Source organism: Penaeus vannamei, chromosome 2 (assembly GCF_042767895.1).
Source record: "Penaeus vannamei isolate JL-2024 chromosome 2, ASM4276789v1, whole genome shotgun sequence".
NCBI classification, from domain to species: Eukaryota; Metazoa; Arthropoda; class Malacostraca; order Decapoda; family Penaeidae; genus Penaeus; species Penaeus vannamei.
The window spans coordinates 525585-540584 of NC_091550.1; the positions used below are offsets into that span (position 1 = coordinate 525585).

Genomic DNA, 15000 nt, shown 5'->3' on the forward strand with positions numbered 1-15000 from the left:
GCGGAGGACACTTGGCTATATATACGGGAGGAGAGAGGCGGGTCCGAGGTCAGCGTAGCCGCTCAGACGTTGTCCTAATACTATGGGTCGTAGCTTGTGTGACGTAACATATAAATATGTATCTGTATGGGTGTTTGTGTATATACAGTTAAACAGATGAATAGATCCATGTTTATGTACCGTATATCTTTATTTATATCTAGATGTGTCACACTTAGCCACTACCTTGAAGGCCAGTAAAAAGGTATACTTGGATTCCCAGGATTACGCTATTAAAAACTTTGATATTGCGTTCGTGTACGCAGTTCATTGCTAGCAGTGATGATTCAAAATATATTATTGCCACCATGAAATAGAATCAATACATGTAAATTTTCAACTTATTAATAACCAACCTTCTTTCAGTTTGATTCTCGGGCCATGACCTCGACTCCGCTCGTCTCTACGAACGGCATATCTCTACACATGCTGATATAACACTCATGGAGCGAATTCTTTCCTTTCCACTCTACTGTTCATGCTCCGATCATGCTTTGACTATCGTTCATGGTACATGTGCCGATTATTCCTTGTCGTTTTTCTTTCCTTTCTTTTCTTATTTTCCTTTTTTATGTTATTCTAAACTGTTACCACATATTTCCGATCAAAGGCCAAGCAACCCTGTCCCACTACACTTTCCTTTCATGCAGAATCACTTGCATTGGCTAAGCGTTATGCGCTCACCACAAACATGAGCCACTCGAAGCCTCAAATGTTTTAAGACTTAAAGATCATAAATATAACAGAATGCAAATGTCAGTACTTCCCGCTTACTCGTTAATTAGTCGAAGCGAATATTAAGTGTTTAATTCACAAACATAAATTCTCATCGATTCATGAAATTCTGGAAAGCACTCTTGACTTAATATTTCATTGGTAAAGTTACTTCGAAATCTCGTTTTTATTCTGGAATAGTGTTCAATATGTTTTGTTTTTTCTTTCTTTCTTTCTTTCTTTCTTTCTTTCTTTCTTTCTTTCTTTCTTTCTTTCTTTCTTTCCTTTTCTTTCTTTCTTTCTTTCGTTCTTTCCTTTTCTTTTTCTTTCTTTCCTTTTTTCTTTTTCTTTCGTTCATTCTTTTTCTTTCTTTCTTTCTTTCTTTCTCTGTTTTCTTCTCTCTCTTTCTTTCTTTCTTTCTTTCTCTCTTTCTTTCTTTCTTTCTTTCTTTCTTTCTTTCTTTCTTTCTCTCTTTCTTTCTTTCTTTCCTTTTCTTTTTCTTTCTTTCTTCTTTTTTCTTTGTTTCATTTATTGCCGAGGGTACGAGGACTACCTGTCTTTAATGTTAAGGAAAGGACGTCTAGAGTATATTTCATAATAAAGGATATAGAACTAATGATAATAACAATAGCTGGCATAACTATGAGTAGTTTTTCAGATGTGTAGATGTAGTTGAATAAACTAGACGCCTCTCTTACTACTTGTGCACAATTATAACGAATATCATTATCTATGCTGCGTTTGCTTGATATTTCCCGCTTAATTAACTTTGTCGAGGAAAAAGGCAGCGGAGGAATTGTATCATTATGCAATGGTAAAGAGTAAAGGTCATTTTCGTTTATTTCGATATGAGAGTATATGTATATGCATACACACACACACACATACATATATATATACATACATACACACGCTCACACGCATATATATATATATATATATATATATATATATATATATATATATATATATATATATATATATATATATTATACCTAAACACACGTTTATATATATCTGCGTGTCTATATATATAAAGTAATCGGATTCCGACGATCCGCTCGTCCTGAAACGCACGTCGACATATTATTACTTTTCCTGGTATGTTCAAATTATATTAGTTTATTTATTCAATGGTTGATAAAAGCATGCAATCTGCTTTTCTTCCTTTTTTTCTTTTGATGATGTGAAAATGTCGGCATGGAATATCGGTTGTATGATTATTGCTGTTTCTTTATTATCATTATTTTTATTATTATTATTATTATTATTATTATTATTATTATTATTATTATTATCATTATTATTATTATCATTACTCTTATTATTTTTATTATTATTATTATTATTATTATTATTATTATTATTATTATTATTATTATTATTATTATTATTATTATTATTATTATTATTATAATTGGTGTTATCATTATCTATTTCAAATGATAATTTATCAACATAATGATTTTAATTATAATTCACACAATAGTCATACTCGACATAATTTGTCATTGTAATACTAACATTAGTTTTCCTCAATATATGATTGCTGATAAACGCAACCCGAGTAACGTGTGGTTAAACTGAAGTAAAACACGATAATTAGCAATAAGCTTTTCAACAGCCAACTACCTTGGGATGTAATCGGCTTCAGCCCTTCAGAGTTCAGCCTATAAATAGCTGATGATCAAGCTTGTCTGGAGGAAGGAAGCCAATAAAAGGTTTCCATGAAAGATAAAAAGGTCAACGGGACTCAAAGGTGAAAGGTCAAACGAGAATCAGAATTATCTCCTTATTTGATGATGAAGTAAAGGAATTTTTTTCATCAAATTATGTATATGTATGTTTATACGTAGACAGAGAGATATTGCCGATTTTGCTTTCACTTGACATTTTTGTTTTGTTTAATTTCCTAAATATATATATTCTAGGAAAAAGTGCCACGGAAATGTTTTGACAATATATGTTTCATGAAGCCTATCTAAATGCAGGTAAAAATGGAGATACAAGGAGAATGTATCTTTTTTATTTATTTCGAGATATGAATACAAATAAATAAGAAAAAGGAAGAGAACTCCATCTAGTCTTCAGCCTCGAGAGCCTTGCGCTCGTCCTCGAGGCGGGCGAACTCGATCTGGTCGAGGACGAACTGGGGGATGGGGTGGGGGAAGGCGGGGGCCACGGGCAGGAGGGAGGACTCGGGCTGGAAGCCGTTCTCGTCGGCCACGAACTTGACTTCGGCCAGAGAGCCGTCCTCCTGGGGGTACCTGGGAAAGGGTTGGCCATACAGATTAGGATTTTACATTAACCAGGAGCATGGGATGAAATGCAACACCTTTTGAGATCATATGGTCGAATACAATACTTTTCAATGTCAAAAACGTAAAATTCAAGTAACAAAAATCAAATGTTCTCTTACGCGAAATATCCGACCATGTTGGCGCCGCCCTCTTCAGCCTCTTTGCCAGAGAACTGGAACACGATGCCGTTCTCGGCCTCGAAGTCGGAGCTGTGGGCGCCGCTCTCGTCGGGGTTCACTTGGCTGCTCCTCACGATGGCCACAGGAAGGTCCTCGGTGGGCAGTTTGGCGGCCATGGCCACAGACACGAGGGCGAGGAGGACGGCCTGAAACATCGTATGAATTACAAACTGTTTCTTCATCCTTCATCCCTATTCCTGTTACACTTTGTTTATGTGACGGCCACTTACGGTCTTCATGATGAGAGGCTGTGAGGCGAGTGTGATGCTCAGCGGAGGACACTTGGCTATATATACGGGAGGAGAGAGGCGGGTCCGAGGTCAGCGTAGCCGCTCAGACGTTGTCCTAATACTATGGGTCGTAGCCTGTGTGACGTATGGTGTTTGGCGAATGGTGAATAATGGCGACACAACACAAAATCGCACGCACACATAACACACACGCACATATGTGCACATTTATGTATATGTATTTATGTATTTATATGCGCATATTTGTATTTGTTTATACAGTATCTATTTGTAGATATAGATAATTGCATATATACTTGCATCAATATCTATATCTATATGTTTTGCGTATTTAAGTTTCCAAACAGATATCGTGACTATTACAATGCAAATGTCAGTACCTTTCTTTATCTGCAAATTACCCGAAGCAAAGTTTCAGTGTTCAGTCTACAAATATTTTATTCATCTTCGACAATTCAATTGATTCCGGAAAGCACCTCGAACTGAATGGCAATGCCATTTCGATATATTGTTTTCATTCTGGAAATGTGTTTAGTATGAAGAAATATATATATTTTCAACGTTTTTGGAATTAATCTTATTTCGTTAATTGATGACACGAGGGGTATGTGTAGTATCCGAGAACGCACGTCGAGAAAGTGTCCTGATAGGAAACCATTATATGGAAAACCATTAACAATATTAGCAGGCATAATTGATAAACAGAGTGATTCTTAAGTGTATGTATTGCAAATGCTAATTTGACACACTCCACTTACTACCTGTGCTCTTCAAAATGAGCACCATTAATGTGCACTCGCTTGACACTTTGCCTGATCAATTTCCTTTGTACATTTTTAATTTTAGGAGAAAAGGCAGTAGAAGAATTGTATCATCTATGCTGAAGTCCTGTAAGCAAGTATGCAAAAAGAAGAGAAAAGGTCATTTTCGTTTATTTCGATCTATGAATAAAATGATAATAATAAGGATAATAAACATTTACAGGAAACGGATTCCGACCATCTACTTTTCCGGAAACGCACATCGACAAAATGTCATCATTTCTGCAAGGTTTGTACCGTTATATCACAATTCCATTTTTCAGTTCAATGGAGGATGAAAAGGATACAGTAAGAAATGGGTGTTTTCAGTCCTATGAGGAAGTGGTTTCATCAGAAAGGAATATTGATTGTTACTCATAATTTTCAGTTGTTCTATTGTTGCCATTATGACTGCTGTTGTGATTATTAATCAGTTCAAATACGTTATCATTTTAATAATTTCGATCATAATTCACACAATAATCATACCTCCTAATATGACATTTGTTATCAATTAATGATACCAAATGGTATACGAAACTCGATAAGTAATTATTTTTTACACCAAATACCTCGTGATATAACGGCTTCAGCTCATCGGGGTTGAGCCAGAGTGACCTTCATGGCAGATGATCACGCAGGAGATTGGAGGACGGAAGCCAATGAAAGGTTTCCATGAAAGATGAAATGGTCATCGGGAATCAAAGGTTAAAGGTCAAACGCGAATCAAAATGATCTCCATATTTGATGAGCTTCAGGAATGACATCTCTATCAAAGTATCTACACATGTTTATACAAATATGTGTGTGCGTATAGAGATATTTGTATACATACATACATACATACATACATATATATATATATATATATATATATATATATATATATATATATATATTCATATATATGACATGTAGATGTCATTGATCTCTTCAGCGAGGCAGCAATTGATAAACGATTTGAATCAAAATGAACAGGAAAAAGACTTAATTAAGTCATGTTCAACAGTAGAGTTTAGTTCGAACAGATGCGTTTACAAAAGGAAGTGCTAGAGGCGCTGGACGAATATATTTATATATGTGTGCGTGTGCGTGTGTGTGGTACATATATATGTGTGTGTGGTATATATGTGTGTGTGTGTGTGTGTGTGTGTGTGTGTTTGTGTTTATGGCAACTCATGCAGATAAGCACATTCAGTGGAGAGGAAATAAAGCAACGCATCAGTCGAGGCAGGAGAGCCTTCAGCACACACATACTAAGAGGTTCCTTGCCATTATGGTTAAAGATAAAAGACCTTAACCAATGCGTTCTCCCAGTAATGACAAATGGATCAGAAACATAGACTACGAACAAATTACTGGAGAGGAAACAGGTAAGTGCCCAGAGAGGAACGGAGAGGTTGATCCCGGGAATCAGCCGAAGAGATCGGGCGAGGGCGACGTGGATCAGGGAACAGACCAAGATGGAAGGAATACTTGGCAGCAATAAAAAGAAATTGCAGCGGACACGTCATATATCCAGGAGACAGGACGAGAGATGGACAAAAATGTAATATATTGGGATATAAATAACATCATAAGGCCAAGGGCCAGATCAATAACAAGATGTGACGAAATAACATTAGGGGGTCAAGACGAGAAACAATAGAGGCAAAAATATATATATATATATATATATATATATATATATATATATAAATATATATAAATATATATATATATATATATATATATATATATATATATATATATATTGCTGAGATTATGTTTGTTTGATATTTGTAGTTTAATTCCCCGTGTACATTTGTGACTAAGAAAAGTATTTTTAAAGCAATAAATAAGCTTCCTCAGCCATATCGAAATGCAGGTAAAAATGGATATACAAGGAGAACGTATCATTTTTATTTATTTCGAGATATGAATATAAATAAATAAGAAAAAAGGAAAAGAACTCCATCTAGTCTTCAGCCTCGAGAGCCTTGCGCTCGTCCTCGAGGCGGGCGAACTCGATCTGGTCGAGGACGAACTGGGGGATGGGGTGGGGGAAGGCGGGGGCCACGGGCAGGAGGGACGACTCGGGCTGGAAGCCGTTCTCGTCGGCCACGAACTTGACTTCGGCCAGAGAGCCGTCCTCCTGGGGGTAGCTGGAAGAATATTCGTCAAGCAAATTAGAATTTACAAGTATTTGGCACGTGTGGGTATTCGCACTACACTTTAGATCAGTGTTGTCCAAACTGGGGTCCCCGTACCCCTGGGGGTATGCAACATAGATCATAAGGGTACGTGAACAAACAAGGAACACACACACAAACAAACAGAAACATCACATGCTCTATGAATCATCTTTGTTATTCGTGTTTTAAATTCGAATTTATTGACCAACACTCCTTCAATAGTTCAATAGTCTTTTCATAGTTAGTATATTTTTTGCATTATCCTAAGATAAAACTGTTTAGCTATATTGGACGGGAGGGGGGGGTACGTAACAGTACAAGAATGTAATAAAGGTTACAACAGTCGAATATGTTTGGACAATACTGCTTTAGATTGCCGTTAGGAATAATAGTAAAATGTGATTCAATGTTCTCTTACGCGAAGTATCCGACCATGTTGGCGCCGCCCTCTTCAGCCTCTTTGCCAGAGAACTGGAACACGATGCCGTTCTCGGCCTCGAAGTCGGAGCTGTGGGCGCCGCTCTCGTCGGGGTTCACTTGGCTGTTCCTCACGATGGCCACAGGAAGGTCCTCGGTGGGCAGTTTGGCGGCCATGGCCACAGACACGAGGGCGAGGAGGACGGCCTGAAACATCGTATGAATTACAAACTATTTCTTCATCCTTCATCCCTATTCCTGTTACACTTTCTTTATGTGACGGTCACTTACGGTCTTCATGATGAGAGGCTGTGAGGCGAGTGTGATGCTCAGCGGAGGACACTTGGCTATATATACGGGAGGAGAGAGGCGGGTCCGAGGTCAGCGTAGCCGCTCAGACGTTGTCCTAATACTATGGGTCGTAGTCTGTGTGACGTATGGTATTTGGCGAATGGTCAATAATGGCGACACAACACACAAAATCCCACGCACACATAACACACACGCACATATGCGCACATTTATGTATATATATTTATGTCTTTATATGCGCATATTTTTATTTGTTTATACAGTATCTATTTGTAGATATAGATAATTGCATATATACTTGCATCAATATCTATATCTATATTTTTGCGTATTTGTTTCCAAACAGATATCGTGACTATTACAATGCAAATGTCAGTACCTTTCTTTACCTGCAAATTACCCGAAGCAAAGTTTCAGTGTTTAATCTACAAATATCTGATTCATCTTCGACTATTCAATTGATTCCGGAAAGCACCTCGAACTGAATGGCAATGCCATTTCGATATATTGTTTTCATTCTGGAAATGTGTTTAGTATGAAGAAATATATATCTTTTCAACGTTTTTGGAATTCATCTTGTCTCATTAATTGATGACACGAGGGGTATGTGTAGTATCCGTGAATGCACGTCGAGAAAGTGTCCTAATAGGAAACCATTATATGGAAAACCATTAATAATACTAGCAGCCATAATCATAAATAGAGTGATTCTCACGTTTATGTATTGCAAATACTAATTTGACACACTCCGCTTACTACCTGTACTCTTCAAAATGAGCACCATTAATGTGCACTCGCTTGACACTTTGCCTGATCAATTTCCTTTGTAGATTTTTAATTTTAGAAGAAAAGGCAGTAGAAGAAATGTATCATCTTTGCTGAAGTCCTGTAAGTAAGTATGCAAAAAGAGGAGAAAAGGTCATTTTCGTTTATTTCGATCTATGAATAAAATAATAATAATAAGGATAATAAACATTTACAGGAAATGGATTCCGACCATCTACTTTTTCGGAAACGCACATCGACAAAATGTCATCATTTCTGCAAGGTTTGTACCGTTATATCACAGTTCCATTTTTCAGTTCAATGGAGGATGAAAAGGATACAGTAAGAAATGGGTGTTTTCAGTCCTATGAGGAAGTGGTTTCATCAGAAAGGCATATTGATTGTTATTCATAATTTTCATTTTTTTCTATTGTTGCCGTTTTGATTACTGTTGTGATTATTAATCAGTTCAAATACGACAGGTTATCATTTTAATAATTTCGATCATAATTCACACAATAATCATACTTCCTAATATGGTTTGTAACTGAAGCACTGACATTTGTTATCAATTAATGATCCTAAATGATAAACGAAACTCGATAATGAATTATTTTTTACACCAAATACCTCGTGATATAACGGCTTCAGCTCATCGGGGTTGAGCCAGAGTGACCTTCATGGCAGATGATCACGCAGGAGATTGGAGGACGGAAGCCAATGAAAGGTTTCCATGAAAGATGAAATGGTCATCGGGAATCAAAGGTTAAAGGTCAAACGCGAATCAAAATGATCTCCATATTTGATGAGCATCAGGAATGACATCTCTATCAAAGTATCTACACATGTTTATACAAATATGAGTGTGCGTATAGAGATATTTGTATACATACATACATAAACAGACACACACACACACACACACACACACACACACACACACACACACATATATATATATATATATATATATATATATATATATATATATATATATATATTCATATATATGACATGTAGATGTTATTGATCTCTTCAGCGAGTCAGCAAATGAACTGTAGCAATTAATAAACGATCTGAATCAAAATGAACAGGAAAAAGACCTAAGTCATGTTCAACAGTAAAATTCAGTTCGAACAGATACGTGTAAAAAAGGAAGTGCTAGAGGCGCTGAACGAATATATTTATATAAGTGTGTGTGTGGTACATATATATGTGTGTATGTGTGTGTGTTTATGGCAACTCATGCAGATAAGCACATTCAGTGGAGAGGAAATAAAGCAACGCATCAGTCGAGGCAGGAGAGCCTTCAGCACACACATACTAAGAGGTTCCTTGCCATTATGTTTAAAGATAAAAGACCTTAACCAATGCGTTCTCCCAGTAATGACAAATGGATCAGAAACGTAGACTACGAACGAATTACTGGAGAGGAAACTGGTAAGTGCCCAGAGAGGAACGGAGAGGTTGATCCCGGGAATCAGCCGAAGAGATCGGGCGAGGGCGACGTGGATCAGGGAACAGACCAAGATGGAAGGAATACTTGGCAGCAATAAAAAGAAATTCCAGCGGACACGTCATATATCCAGGAGACAGGACGACAGATGGACAAAAATGTAATATATTGGGATATAAATAACATCATAAGGCCAAGGGCCAGATCAATAACAAGATGTGACGAAATAACGAAATTAGGGGGTCAAGACGAGGAACAATAGAGGCAAGAATATATATATATATATATATATATATATATATATATATATATATATATATATATATATATATATATTTATATATATATATATATATATTTATATATATATATATATATATATATATATATATATATATATATATATCGAAATGCAGGTAAGAATGCAGATACAAGGAGAATGTATCATTTTTATTTATTTCGAGATATGAATACAAATAAATAAGAAAAAGGGAAAAGAACTCCATCTAGTCTTCAGCCTCGAGAGCCTTGCGCTCGTCCTCGAGGCGGGCGAACTCGATCTGGTCGAGGACGAACTGGGGGATGGGGTGGGGAAAGGCGGGGGCCACGGGCAGGAGGGAGGACTCGGGCTGGAAGCCGTTCTCGTCGGCCACGAACTTGACTTCGGCCAGAGAGCCGTCCTCCTGGGGGTAGCTGGAAGAATATTCGTCAAGCAAATTAGAATTTACAGGTATTTGGCACGTGTGGGTATTCACACTACACTTTAGATCAGTGTTGTCCAAACTGGGGTCCGCGTACCCCTTGGGGTACGCAACATAGATCATAAGGGTACGTGAACAAGGAACACACACACACAAACAAACAGAAACATCACATGCTCTATGAATCATCTTTGTTATTCGTGTTTTAAATTCGAATTTATTGACCAACACTCCTTCAATAGTTCAATAGTCTTTTCATAGTTAGTATATTTTTTGCATTATCCTAAGATAAAACTGTTTAGCTATGGTGGACGGGAGGGGGGGGTACGTAACAGTACAAGAACGTAATAAAGGTTACAACAGGCGAAAATGTTTGGACAAGATTACCGTTAGGAATAATAGTAAAATATGACTCAGTGTTCTCTTACGCGAAGTATCCGACCATGTTGGCGCCGCCCTCTTCAGCCTCTTTGCCAGAGAACTGGAACACGATGCCGTTCTCGGCCTCGAAGTCGGAGCTGTGGGCGCCGCTCTCGTCGGGGTTCACTTGGCTGCTCCTCACGATGGCCACAGGAAGGTCCTCGGTGGGCAGTTTGGCGGCCATGGCCACAGACACGAGGGCGAGGAGGACGGCCTGAAACATCGTATGAATTACAAACTGTTTCTTCATCCTTCATCCCTATTCCTGTTACACTTTCTTTATGTGACGGCCACTTACGGTCTTCATGATGAGAGGCTGTGAGGCGAGTGTGATGCTCAGCGGAGGACACTTGGCTATATATACGGGAGGAGAGAGGCGGGTCCGAGGTCAGCGTAGCCGCTCAGACGTTATCCTAATACTATGGGTCGTAGCCTGTGTGATGTAACATATAAATATGTATCTGTATGGGTGTTTGTGTATATACAGTTAAACAGATGGATAGATCCATGTTTATGTACCGTATATCTTTATTTATATCTAGATGTGTCACACTTAGCCACTACCTTGAAGGCCAGTAAAAAGGTATACTTGGATTCCCAGGATTACGCTATTAAAAACTTTGATATTGCGTTCGTGTACGCAGTTCATTGCTAGCGGTGATGATTTAAAATAAATTATTGCCACCATGAAATAAAATCAATATATGTAAATTTTCAACTTATTAATAACTAACCTTCTTTCAGCTTGATTCTCGGGCCACGACCTCGACTCCGCTCGTCTCTACGAACGGCATATCTCTACACATGCTGATATAGCTCTCATGGAGCGAATTCTTTCCTTTCCACTCTACTGTTCATGTTCCGATCAGGCTTTGACTATCGTTCATGGTACATGTGCCGATTATTCCTTGTCGTTTTTCTTTCCTTTCTTTTCTTATTTTCGATTTTTTTATGTTATTCTAAATTGTTACCTCATATTTCCGATCAAAGACCAAGCAACCCTGTCCCACTACACTTTCCTTTTATGCAGAATCACTTGCATTGGCTAAGCATTATGCGCTCACCACAAACATGAGCCACTCGAAGCCTCAAATGTTTTAAAACTTAAAGATCATAAATATAATAGAATGCAAATGTCAGTACTTCCCGCTTACTCGTTAATTAGTCGAAGCGAATATTAAGTGTTTAATTCACAAACATAAATTCTCATCGATTCATGAAATTCTGGAAAGCACTCTTGACTTAATATTTCATTAGTAAAGTTACTTCGAAATCCCGTTTTTTATTCTGGAATAGTGTTCAATGTGTTTTTTCTTTCTCTCTCTTTCTTTCTTTCTTTCTTTCTTTCTTTCTTTCTTTCTTTCTTTCTTTCTTTCTTTCTTTCTTTCTTTCTTTCCTTTTCTTTTTCTCTCTTTCTTTCTTTCTTTCTTTCTTTCTTTCTTTCGTTTTTTCTTTTCTTTCTTTCCTTCATTCTTTCGCCTTTTCTTTCTTTCTTTCTTTCTTTCGTTTTTCTTTTCTTTCTTTCTTTCGTTTTTCTTTTCTTTCTTTCTTTCGTTTTCTTTTCTTTCTTTCTTACATTCTTTCTTTTCTTTCTTTCTTTCTTTCTTTCTTTCTTTCTTTCTTTCTTTCTTTCTTTCTTTCTTTCTTTCTTTCTTTCTTTCTTTCTTTCTTTCTTTCTTTCCTTTTCTTTTTCTCTCTTTCTTCTTTTTTCTTTGTTTCATTTATTGCCGAGGGTACGAGGACTACCTGTCTGTAGTGTTCAGGAAAGGACGTCTAGAGTATATTTCATAATAAAGGATCGAGAACTAGGGATAATAACAGTAGCTGGCATAACTATGAGTAGTTTTTTTCAGATGTGTAGATATAGTTGAATAAACTAGACGACTATCTTACTACTTGTGCACTATTATAACGAATATCATTATCTATGCCTCGTTTGCTTGATATTTCCCGCTTAATTAACTTTGTCGAGGAAAAAGGCAGCGGAGGAATTGTATCATTATGCAATGGTAAAGAGTAAAGGTCATTTTCGTTTATTTCGATATGAGAGTATATATATATATGCATACACACACACACACACACATACATATATACATACATACATACACACGCTCACACGTATATATATATATATATATATATATATATATATATATATATATATATATATATATATATATATTTATTTATTTATTTATTTATTTATATATATGTATATATATATATATATATATATATATATATATATATATATATATATATATATATATATATATATATATATTATACATACACACACGTTTATATATATCTGCGTGTCTATATATATAAAGTAATCGGATTCCGACGATCCGCTCGTCCTGGAACGCACGTCGACATATTATTACTTTTCCTGGAATGTTCAAATTATATTAGTTTATTTATTCATTGGTTGATGAAAACATACAATCTGCTTTTCTTCCTTTTTTTCTTTTGATGATGTGGAAATGTCGGCATGGAATATCGGTTGTATGATTATTGCTGTTTCTTTATTATCATTATTTTTTTTTTTTTATTACCATTATTATTATTATTATCATTATTATCATTATCATTACTCTTATTATTTTTATTATTATTATTATTATCATTATTATTATTATTATTATTATTATCATTATTATTATTGTTATTATTATTATTATCATTATTATTATTATTATTATTATTATAATTGGTGTTATCATTATCTATTTCAAATGATAATTTATCAACATAATGATTTTAATTATAATTCACACAATAATCATACTCCTCGACATAATTTATCATTGTAATACTAACATTAGTTTTCCTCAATATATGATTGCTCATAAACTCGGGTAACGTGGATTAAACTGAAGTAAAACACGATAATTAGCATTAAGCTTTTCAACAACCAACTACCTTGGGATGTAATCGGCTTCAGCCCTTCAGAGTTCAGCCTATAAATAGCTGATGATCGTGCATGTCTGGAGGAAGGAAGCCAATAAAAGGTTTCCATGAAAGATAAAAAGGTCAACGGGACTCAAAGGTGAAAGGTCAAACGCGAATCAGAATTATCTCCTTATTTGATGAAGTAAAGGAATTTTCTTCATCAAATTATGTATATGTATATTCATACGTAGACAGAGAGATATTGCCGATTTTGCTTTCACTTGACATTTTTGTTTTGTCTAATTTCCTAAATATATATATATTCTAGGAAAAAGTGCCACGGAAATGTTTTGACAATATATAAGTTTCATGAAACCTATCTAAATGCAGGTAAAAATGGAGATACAAGGAGAATGTATCATTTTCATTTATTTCGAGATATGAATACAAATAAATAAGAAAAAAGGAAAAGAACTACAATGCTGGGATTCGAATTATTCCTCCTGAGACTCAAGGGCCTTGCGCTCGTCCTCGAGGCGGGCGAACTCGATCTGGTCGAGGACGAACTGGGGGATGGGGTGGGGGAAGGCGGGGGCCACGGGCAGGAGGGACGACTCGGGCTGGAAGCCGTTCTCGTCGGCCACGAACTTGACTTCGGCCAGAGAGCCGTCCTCCTGGGGGTACCTGGGAAAGGGTTGGCCATACAGATTAGGATTTTACATTAACCAGGAGCATGGGATGAAATGCAACACCTTTTGAGATCATATGGTCAAACACAATGTACTTTTCGATGTCAAAAGTAAAATTCAAGTAACATGAAAATCAAATGTTCTCTTACGCGAAGTATCCGACCATGTTGGCGCCGCCCTCTTCAGCCTCTTTGCCCGAGAACTGGAACACGATGCCGTTCTCGGCCTCGAAGTCGGAGCTGTGGGCGCCGCTCTCGTCGGGGTTCACTTGGCTGCTCCTCACGATGGCCACAGGAAGGTCCTCGGTGGGCAGTTTGGCGGCCATGGCCACAGACACGAGGGCGAGGATGATGACCTGAAAATATTTAGTGTGAATATCTGGTTGCAGGACTAGCCTTCATAACTCCAATCTACTATATAAGATTAGAAATACTAGTTTGTACATCGAACAAAACATATGATCGTTATCAATAAAACTGAGCCTACGGTATTCATCTTGAGAGGCTGTGAGCGTGAGTGTGGCGATGAGGGAAGCCGCCCCTTTATATAGGCAGAAAGTGAGAGGCCGATTCAAGGTTGATCTAATCGTTTGTTTAGGACTGTCCTGCGTGTGTGTGTTCGGCACAAACACGCGGTCTCACAGGTTATAGATGTTCGCATTTCCTTTTATCTTTCTATATAAGGCACCGTTATTCTTGTGTAAGAATAGATACCTAGATTGATAGACTTTATTATATATGTAGGTATGTGCGAATTCTGTAAATATGAATATATACGCACACACACACAGTATATATGTATATATATGTGTATTATATATATATATATATACATATATATGTGTGTGTGTGTGTGTGGTGTGTGTGCATATACAGATAGATACAG

General features: G+C 36.7%; 5 protein-coding genes across 5 annotated transcripts in view; 1 reads left to right on the forward strand and 4 right to left on the reverse strand.

The window, feature by feature from the left end:
* Positions 1-15000, forward strand: part of LOC113819964 (cuticle protein AMP4-like) — a 161349-nt gene that overhangs the window by 109228 nt on the left and 37121 nt on the right. The window lies entirely within an intron of this gene.
* LOC138863152 (cuticle protein AMP4-like) lies at positions 2788-3500 on the reverse strand. The gene is made up of 3 exons (XM_070126899.1): positions 3463-3500; positions 3173-3378; positions 2788-3020 (listed from the first exon to the last, which is right to left on the reverse strand). The coding sequence occupies exons 1-3, from the start codon at positions 3469-3471 to the stop codon at positions 2834-2836; spliced, it is 402 nt and encodes a 133-aa protein (XP_069983000.1). The 5' UTR covers positions 3472-3500; the 3' UTR covers positions 2788-2833.
* On the reverse strand, positions 6217-7252 carry LOC113824275 (cuticle protein AMP4-like). Its single transcript, XM_070126911.1, has 3 exons — positions 7166-7252; positions 6876-7081; positions 6217-6427 (listed from the first exon to the last, which is right to left on the reverse strand). Exons 1-3 carry the CDS (start codon positions 7172-7174, stop codon positions 6241-6243), a joined length of 402 nt encoding a protein of 133 aa, XP_069983012.1. The 5' UTR covers positions 7175-7252; the 3' UTR covers positions 6217-6240.
* On the reverse strand, positions 9861-10864 carry LOC113824274 (cuticle protein AMP4-like). The gene is made up of 3 exons (XM_070126920.1): positions 10827-10864; positions 10537-10742; positions 9861-10100 (listed from the first exon to the last, which is right to left on the reverse strand). Exons 1-3 carry the CDS (start codon positions 10833-10835, stop codon positions 9914-9916), a joined length of 402 nt encoding a protein of 133 aa, XP_069983021.1. The 5' UTR covers positions 10836-10864; the 3' UTR covers positions 9861-9913.
* On the reverse strand, positions 13838-14629 carry LOC113824271 (cuticle protein AMP4). The gene is made up of 3 exons (XM_027377005.2): positions 14602-14629; positions 14265-14470; positions 13838-14110 (listed from the first exon to the last, which is right to left on the reverse strand). The coding sequence occupies exons 1-3, from the start codon at positions 14608-14610 to the stop codon at positions 13921-13923; spliced, it is 405 nt and encodes a 134-aa protein (XP_027232806.2). The 5' UTR covers positions 14611-14629; the 3' UTR covers positions 13838-13920.

What these genes read in the sequence shown, in the direction of transcription:
- LOC138863152 (XM_070126899.1), bottom strand. An exon ending in AACATGGTCGGATATTTCGC is followed by an intron (nt 3,021 to 3,172) that starts GTAAGAGAACAT and finishes ACCCTTTCCCAG; the next exon opens with GTACCCCCAGGAGGACGGCT.
- LOC113824275 (XM_070126911.1), bottom strand. An exon ending in AACATGGTCGGATACTTCGC is followed by an intron (nt 6,428 to 6,875) that starts GTAAGAGAACAT and finishes ATATTCTTCCAG; the next exon opens with CTACCCCCAGGAGGACGGCT.
- LOC113824274 (XM_070126920.1), bottom strand. An exon ending in AACATGGTCGGATACTTCGC is followed by an intron (nt 10,101 to 10,536) that starts GTAAGAGAACAC and finishes ATATTCTTCCAG; the next exon opens with CTACCCCCAGGAGGACGGCT.
- LOC113824271 (XM_027377005.2), bottom strand. An exon ending in AACATGGTCGGATACTTCGC is followed by an intron (nt 14,111 to 14,264) that starts GTAAGAGAACAT and finishes ACCCTTTCCCAG; the next exon opens with GTACCCCCAGGAGGACGGCT.